The 7,950-nt window shown below is 43.8% G+C and overlaps 2 protein-coding genes across 2 annotated transcripts in view; both read right to left on the reverse strand.

Annotated features, from left to right (window-relative positions):
- Nucleotides 1-7,950, reverse strand: part of echs1 (enoyl CoA hydratase, short chain, 1, mitochondrial) — a 418,160-nt gene that overhangs the window by 357,163 nt on the left and 53,047 nt on the right. The window lies entirely within an intron of this gene.
- The window catches only part of adam8a (ADAM metallopeptidase domain 8a), a gene marked incomplete at both ends in the record, with an annotated part of 9,191 nt that overhangs the window by 387 nt on the left and 854 nt on the right, over nt 1-7,950 (reverse strand). The window contains 17 exons of the mRNA XM_080525914.1: nt 369-486; nt 734-818; nt 1,069-1,146; nt 1,301-1,478; nt 1,632-1,725; nt 1,898-2,093; nt 2,452-2,541; nt 2,800-2,977; nt 3,395-3,537; nt 3,702-3,783; nt 3,977-4,146; nt 4,277-4,345; nt 4,488-4,565; nt 4,876-5,098; nt 5,462-5,538; nt 5,649-5,727; nt 5,868-5,931. Coding sequence (XP_080382040.1) covers nt 369-486; nt 734-818; nt 1,069-1,146; nt 1,301-1,478; nt 1,632-1,725; nt 1,898-2,093; nt 2,452-2,541; nt 2,800-2,977; nt 3,395-3,537; nt 3,702-3,783; nt 3,977-4,146; nt 4,277-4,345; nt 4,488-4,565; nt 4,876-5,098; nt 5,462-5,538; nt 5,649-5,727; nt 5,868-5,931 — 2,002 coding nt within the window. The remainder of the gene's footprint in view (nt 1-368; nt 487-733; nt 819-1,068; nt 1,147-1,300; nt 1,479-1,631; nt 1,726-1,897; nt 2,094-2,451; nt 2,542-2,799; nt 2,978-3,394; nt 3,538-3,701; nt 3,784-3,976; nt 4,147-4,276; nt 4,346-4,487; nt 4,566-4,875; nt 5,099-5,461; nt 5,539-5,648; nt 5,728-5,867; nt 5,932-7,950) is intronic.

A 7,950-nucleotide genomic window follows, 5' to 3' on the forward strand; every position in this document is an offset into this window, starting at 1 on the left:
CTGGTGGTTGGAACACAAGGCCCTGCTCCAGGCCCTGCTCCAGTGTTCATGGACAGTGATGGAATGCAGACTCGTTATCAATGTTGTGACTATGCTGACAGTATACCGAGTGTACAGTGTGAAATGAAGACCTTGTCCAACATTGTTCCAATGTTCCAACATTTATGGATTGCGGACTCCTATCGCTGTTGTGTCTATGTTGACACTATATAAGAGATGTGTTGTGTGTGAGTGGGCACCTCAGTCTACCTTAAGTAGGCTGGGTCCAACTCGAGTCGTGAAAGACCATTTTCTTTAATAAATATTATACCTAGATTTAAAGCAAGTTCCTATCTTGAGTCTCATTATTAATCCACAACAGTTCCTACCATTTAGGTAGTTGTTTCTGTCTGTGGCTCCTGCAGCACAGCAGACCTCCGATGACCAGGGTTAACAGCAGGAGCAAGGCTACTGCCAATGACACACCGGTGACCACAGCATCTGGTCCTGCACACACACACACACACACACACATCATTGCAGGACAGAATCTCTCATTGCACATCACAGCTGACGTCAACATGACAGGAATTAGATTTCACAGTAACTATATCTGTACCGACTGATTGAGAAACTCAATTATAATCTCCTTATCTGCTCACCAGGACAGAGTACAATTGTGAGGAGCCATAGCTTTAGCTCACCCGCACCGCGCACACACACACACACACACACACACACACACACACAGTACCTGCAGCCAGCACAGACAGCTTCACGTCACAGTAGGGTGGGGCCCAGCCATGGTCACACTGGCACTGCCTCTCATGGTTACAGACCTATCAGAGAGCAGAGACACAGTCAATTACAGTCCTAACATAATATGTGACACGGTCTAGTGAAAAGGTCTGCATGTTGGCAATTCTCAAGTCGCGCAAATGACCAAAAAGCATTTTTTTTTTGCATATTACAAACGTTTAAATGTTGAAGTGCTGAAAAATGACATTGCCCTACTTGAGGACTTTTTCACTGGACACTGTCACATTATTGCCATTGGTAGAGCCTCCAGTACAGCCATGTGTCTCTTACCCCATGGCTGTTGCATTTGTCAGAGCAGTCCCCTGTACCGTACACCGTAATGTCCTGGCAGCGCTGGTCATAGCACACCTGAAAGACACATACAAGGACCTCACACGACCATAATGTCTACAGTGAATACAGACCAAATCCTGTCAAGTATCAAATACGAGTTCACTGCTTGTATTTCCGGGTCCCGGCTGTGCATGAATGGGCATAGTACAACACAGTTCCGTTTTCTCACCATGTTATTGCCACACTTGGTTCCTGTGGGCACCATGCCCAGGTCCTCGGAGGGGTCTTTGGGGTCCATGGTGGCTATGTTACATGTGACCCCGCCTGGCAGTGTGATCATAGACTTCCTGGACGTAACCGGGAACTCCCATCCCCCAGAGCAGAACAGCTTCCCACACATCATATCCCTGAAACCAAACACAGGTCAATGGCCTATTAACGACATTCACTTAGATACATTTCAACTTAAAATCATGTATTTCTCCTAACTATTACATTATCCAAACAAACCACATTATATCTATGAGTCATTTGTCAGGAGGATGACATGGTTGACGTACTGTGGTGGACACCTCTGGTAGCCATACAGGGTCTTCCGGCACTGCTTCTCCTGAGACCTCTGGTAGAAACAGGCTTTGGAAGCCACTTCAGCATCTAAACCAAACCAACGTGACATTTCCATGAAAGACAAACACCTCCTCCATCACATTATTATTGTATTACTACATTTATAGGGTTAGGATATTATTCAGTTGTTGCGGATGTTTTGGTGAAGCGGATGTTTTGCTGTTATATTGCAGTTGGGTGTGTCTTGCGTTGTTCTTACCTGCTCCCCACAGTCTCTTGCAGTGTTGCGTGTGTGTGGGACACTGTCCGTTGTAGCAGTATCCGTTTCCATGGTTACAAGACAGACCGTTTTGGGTGTAGGCATCGGGAGGGCAGGTGGGGGAGAGACCGGAGCAGTGCTCCGTCAGGTCACAGTCACCTGCGCTGGGCCGACACACACTGCCTGTCTGTCTCAGCTACAGACCAGAGAGAAGGAGAGGGGGACAACATGAACAAAGACAAGACAAGCCTAGAGATACATAATCAATAGAGGGGTTAGGATATGTCAGGAGAAGACTAACAGCCGTAATGACAGCATATTCTGTGTAATAATAGTGGCTTGTTCCAAGAAGTGCTGTGAGTGACGAGGTGATGGAGGTGTCATTTACAGAGGAGAATGTCGGTAATGTCAGTCATGTTATTTCCCATCATCAGTGTTTCTCTGCCCACTTCATGATGTCATTCACAGTTCAGACGCTTTTCATATAAAGCGATTGTGTGTGTGTGTGTGTGTGTGTGTGTGTGTGTGTGTGTGTGTGTGTGTGTGTGCATTACCTGGCAGTTGTGGCAGCATTCTCCCTCTGCACACTGTGCTCCTGTGGTGAATGTGCAGGTGCTGGCATTACAGCAGGTGTTCCTGCACTCCTGAGAGAGAGAGAGAGAGAGAGAGAGAGAGAGAGAGAGAGAGAGATAGAGAGAGAGAGAGAGAGAGAGAGAGCAGGGGCTTCAGTATGGAAAGGTATGACGTGTGTGCGATGTGTGACAGGCAGAGATAGGAGGGGGTGACAGGCAGAGATAGGAGGGGGTGACTGACAGAGAAGGAGGGGGTGACAGGCAGAGAAGGAGGGGGTGACAGGCAGAGAAGGAGGGGGTGACAGGCAGAGGTGGGAGGTGTGTGATTACCTCCACGGTACCGCAGTCACATTCCTCTCCAGGCTCCAGGAAAGCGTTTCCACACACTGGCCCGCCATAGATACGGTCGACATGGGGAGTGTCCAACAGACAGGCAGGGTTCACCTCCTCCAGGAACTTGCTGAGATGCTGGTGACTACAGCTACTGAACAACTCAGGATACACCAGCCTGCAGACAGAGAGAGAGAGAGAGAGAGAGAGAGAGAGAGAGAGAGAGAGAGAGAGAGAGAGAGAGAGACCTTAAGTTCCTCTTCTACTCAGTGTTTATGTTATGCTGATTCTTACAAGTTGGTATATGTCGTAAGTAGGAATATCGAGGGCTTGGAACCAGAGGGGTATAAGTGGCATTTTGGGCAAACATTTGTGTTACATATCAAATGAAAGCCTTTGATGAGCTTTATCTAGTGCCAAAAGGACTCAACTGAAATCATGAACAGTATTGAATAAAGCAACAAAACAACAAAGACCTTGAGCGTTTGTTCGGAGCCAGAAGGGCTTTTGAGCAGTTTAACGTGAGCAGTTTGAGCAGTTTAACATGAGCAGTTTGAGCAGTTTAACATGAGCAGTTTGAGGAGTGTGAACTGACCCGACACTCTCAGCCATGACGCAGCCTCTGGAGGAGCCAGATCGTCCACAGCTGCACCGTGCCGTGTCATGGAACATGCCCAGGTTGTGACCCATCTCATGGGTAATGGTGGAGGCCACCCCCAGCGGGTTAGGGTTATGGTCCTGAGCAGAGAGAATAGCATATCATATAGAATACTAATAGTTAACTTAATGTTCATCCTATTTTCTTTCCACAGTCTCTTATAAGTTGGATTGCAGAGTCTCATACAGGATAAACCCATATACGATATATACTGTTATGTTAACAGACTGATGGTGACACCCACCTCGTTGACGCCTCCAGAGGTGGGGGAGCACATGGAGGAGGCGGTTGCCAAGCCAACTGTTGAGCCCTCAAAATCCACAGCTCTGGAGGAGACAGCAGGAATGTAAAATAGAAATATAGTACAGTTGACTCATGACATGGAACTGTCAGTGTGTGCTAAACCAGAGCATGCAGATATTATATATTTTTTAAAATGTGACATTTTAAGTGGGGAATGTAAACTGCACAGCACTGACATGGAGTTCATATAGAAAATAAGGAAATGGGATGCCTTACGTGACAAGCTGAGCATTGTCATGTTTGGTCCTCTGTTGCAGGCTCCGCTGGCGCCACTGGAGGAAGCGTGTGAGAGTGTGTTCAGGGTTGTGGCTGACTTCAATCTGATCTTTATAGGACCAGATCTCCAGACCTACCAACATCACACGCAAGCCCAGGGGACGGTACAGCTGTAACACCAAGCACAGAACACAGCTGAAACATCAAGCACAGGACACAGACGCACACAGACACATGGGTCCAAATGTCAGGCTAATATCACTGTTGGATTAGAATCCCTGACAATAAACACAAAGCTACCTTATCGACATGGTTTGCCACTTCAAGCATTCTGGTTTCGACCAACTTTTTACTGCCAATCTTCTTATACTGGAACAAAATGGTTGACAAATAAATACAACATGTAAATTATTATTATTATTATTATTTCTTTATGTTTCCTAATAATGACATAGTAGTAGTACTAGTATAGCAATAGCAATAACATGAACATATATTGCTAAAATCATACCTCTGAGTTGTCAACCACTAGAACCATCTCCACAAATCTCTGCTTTCCAGTCTGGGCTTTGGTCTGGGCTTCACTTTTCTGAAGAGAAGACAGACTTAAGTCATTTTGTCCATAACAATGTGTGGTGTGTAAAATGTAGTGTACTGTATGAAAAGAGTATAAGTGTGTGTGTGTGTGTGTGTGTGTGTGTGTGTGTGTGTGTGTGTGTGTGTGTGTGTGTGTGAGTGTGTGTGTGAGTGTGTGTGTGTGTGTGTGTGTGTGTGTGTGCGTGCGTGCGAGCGTGCGTGTGTGCGTGCGTGTGTGTGTGTGTGTGCGCGCGCGTGTGTGTGTGTGTGTGTGTGTGTGTGTGTGTATGTGTTTATTATACAGTGTGTTGTATTATCCATACCAAGCCAGTGGGTTGGTAAAGTCCAGAGGGGAGGGATCCATGGTCGTAAAAAGTGTTATTGTTGCCATAGGAACAGGAACTTCTCTTCCTCCTCAGGTGTTCATGTCTGTAGACAGCATGAAGCTGCCCCCCCTCAGCATCAGACGCAGCTCTCCCTGCCCCCGCCACAGCGCCAACCAGAGGCTCAATCAGGAACACCTGCCGCTGCACACGCACAAACCCCCTACACAGGACGAAGAGACACCTTTGAATAAGGTCTTCGGTGAGGTCAGGTTGACCTGACGATGGAAACGTTGCACATGTTTACAACTCACAAATAATCGACTTTTGGGAGCATATCAGAGTTGCATACAGATCTGGATTAGGTTTGTAGAAGAATTGGGTATTTCAAAACTGAAACTGTTGATTTTGATCATCATCAATCATACAACCACTAATCCACTGGGCAGTGGTGACAGTAGAAAACACATACATGCCGTTGACAATAGTAGTAATCAATGTCATGTCTAAAAACTGTAGTGGGGTTTCTACAGCATTCTACAGAATCATGTATAGTCTATTAGAAACACACTGGTGTATCACTCACTTGATCCCAGAGCACAGTCCCACACTGACAGAGGAGTCCTCCACACCCAGGATGTGTCCCTGGTAGTAGCAGTGGTCCTGAATCAACACACAATCACATTACACTTCCAGTATTGCATTAAATCTATTTCTATCGAGGTGTGGTTGTAAGCCTGTCATTGGTTAATAAAGTTAGAGCAGAATAGTACCTCATGATCTGGAGCTTCTGTCACCTCAGTGCCATGTTCTGTGTAGTGGGTCAGAGAATAATGTTTCCCAACCAGATTTCTGAAGTGAGAGAAAACAGCATTGAGAAATCGGCAATTGTGTTTAATTCAATTCTAATCATATTTCAATAATAGTATAATTGTGCACTTGCGATGAATAAGTGTAGCCTCTGTCAGTCGGCATAGATTAGGTCATCTCACCTGTTCTTCTCCAGGTGGAGAGTGTAGTTCAGCCCTTCTATAGCCAGAGAGTACCGGACCTCCTCTGGAAATGTCTAGAGAGAGATTGAGAGAGATTGTAGGGACCATTCAAGTATAGCCAGACTATAGCGAGAAAGATAACAAAACTGCCCAGGCCCACTTCATAACTAGTCAAAGTTACCTCTTGTGATTGAAAACTCCTCTTAAATCGAGTGTTCAGTTGAGGTGCGACAACTTCGTAGTGCATCACATGAGGTAGGTCTAGTGTCAAACACCCTACAAACATTGCTGAAAATAATGGATCCAATGTGTTATTACAGTTGTGAAATTGGGACAGCAAAAAAATAAAAGAATCCCAATGACGATAGCCTAACATTGAATGAATGAATGAATGGATGAATGAATGAAAGCTTTATTTCGAACATGTGAAAAAAGAAATAGTTATAACAAGAAAAAACAAAACAAAAACAAGAAAAAACAAAACAAAACAAAAAACACTATTTACTTAACATGTCCGAAGAAGCATAAACTTATTTAATCCTACCCCTTCTCCAATACTCAGAGATTAATAATTAATAATCTGCAGTTAACTTCAATATTTATATAATATTTTTTAAATTAAATCACATTTATTTACGTATTTACATATTTACCAATAATAGAAAACAGATAATGTAAATAAACAAATAATCTGTGAAAACAACTGGTGACTATCAAAGCCCTTCTTCCTCCTCGTACCTGGTGAAAACCACGTTTTTATACCGCTTTTTGAACTGGGTCATGCTTGGTAGAAAGTAGAAACAAGAATAATAGAGAAAAGAAAGAAAAAAAGAAAGAAATTAAACAATAAAAAATAAAAAAGGAAGGAATAAAATAAAGAAATTGAAAGCGCTAATAATAATATTACCCTTACCCCATGAGGAGATGCAGAGACTTGACGATATCAAACACCCAGAGTATCGCATGGTACAGCCGGCCAGCGGTCTATTCTCCCACTGACATTGTCCTGTAAACTACTTGTCTAGTCAATTAATGAGCCTCTGCTGCCCCCCTCCCCCTCATCCGCCTTCCGAGTAACATCCTGAGAATCAGCATATACGCAACTGACTGGGTCAGGATCTGAGTCAACGATGAAACGATGAGTCAATCTGTTACTGGATACGTATACGTATTTTCACTTCTTTAGAGCAAAAGAGGACCTTTTGCAACCACAGAGATTACATTATTACATTTTGCATTTTGCATTTTTGGCATTTAGCATACGCCTTGCTTTATCCAAAGCGACTTACAACAAATATATTTGTCTAAGAAAGTTAATCATCTATCCACCAGTCATCGTAAGAAAAAGTAATCTATCTAATGTAATCTATGACCCGGGGCAATTGGCAGTTACAAAGCTAGAAGATAGGAAGGATTACGTAAAAAAAAAAAAAAATATATATATATATATATATATAGTAGATAGTTATAGTAGAGAAACTGTAGAGGGGATGAGGAGGTCTTTAGGATGGACAGTTATGTAGCCTGAAGAGATGAAGAGATGGGTCTTCAAGATAGAGTAGGAGTGTACCCTACATTGGAGTCTTATCTAATATCTTATCTATATTTTATTTTGTGCAAGCTGTCATTAACTTTTTTTCTCTATTTTGCTCATTTTGAAACATTTACGAAAGTGCCTTTGTACTTTCATAGGCTACTGCACTTCTCAGTATGAGACAGACATATAAAATGGTCAATGTCGCCACCTTGTTGTTAACTTATGAAAGTGCAGTAATGCAAAGTTCCAGAGGCGCGCTCATGACGTTAGTGACTTGCGCCAGTGTTGCTACACTGTCAACATGTCATTTGATCCATTGTAATGTTAACGACGAAAAGCGAGTGGCTACAATGTTGCAGCCGGAATTTATACGACTTTTATCGGGTGATTTTGTGAACTCGTGCATAGACACGATTCCAACGTTGCCAATGGACTCAATCCCGATGGAGTCTATCAGAAGATTGGCGCTTGGAGGGGGAGATGGAGGCGGGACAGTGGGGAACACAGAGGGTAACACAGAGGGGAACACAGAGGGGAACAGCTCAC

This window comes from Nansenia antarctica (genome assembly GCF_963989245.1).
Source record: "Nansenia antarctica genome assembly, chromosome: 1".
Classification (NCBI taxonomy): domain Eukaryota; kingdom Metazoa; phylum Chordata; class Actinopteri; order Argentiniformes; family Microstomatidae; genus Nansenia; species Nansenia antarctica.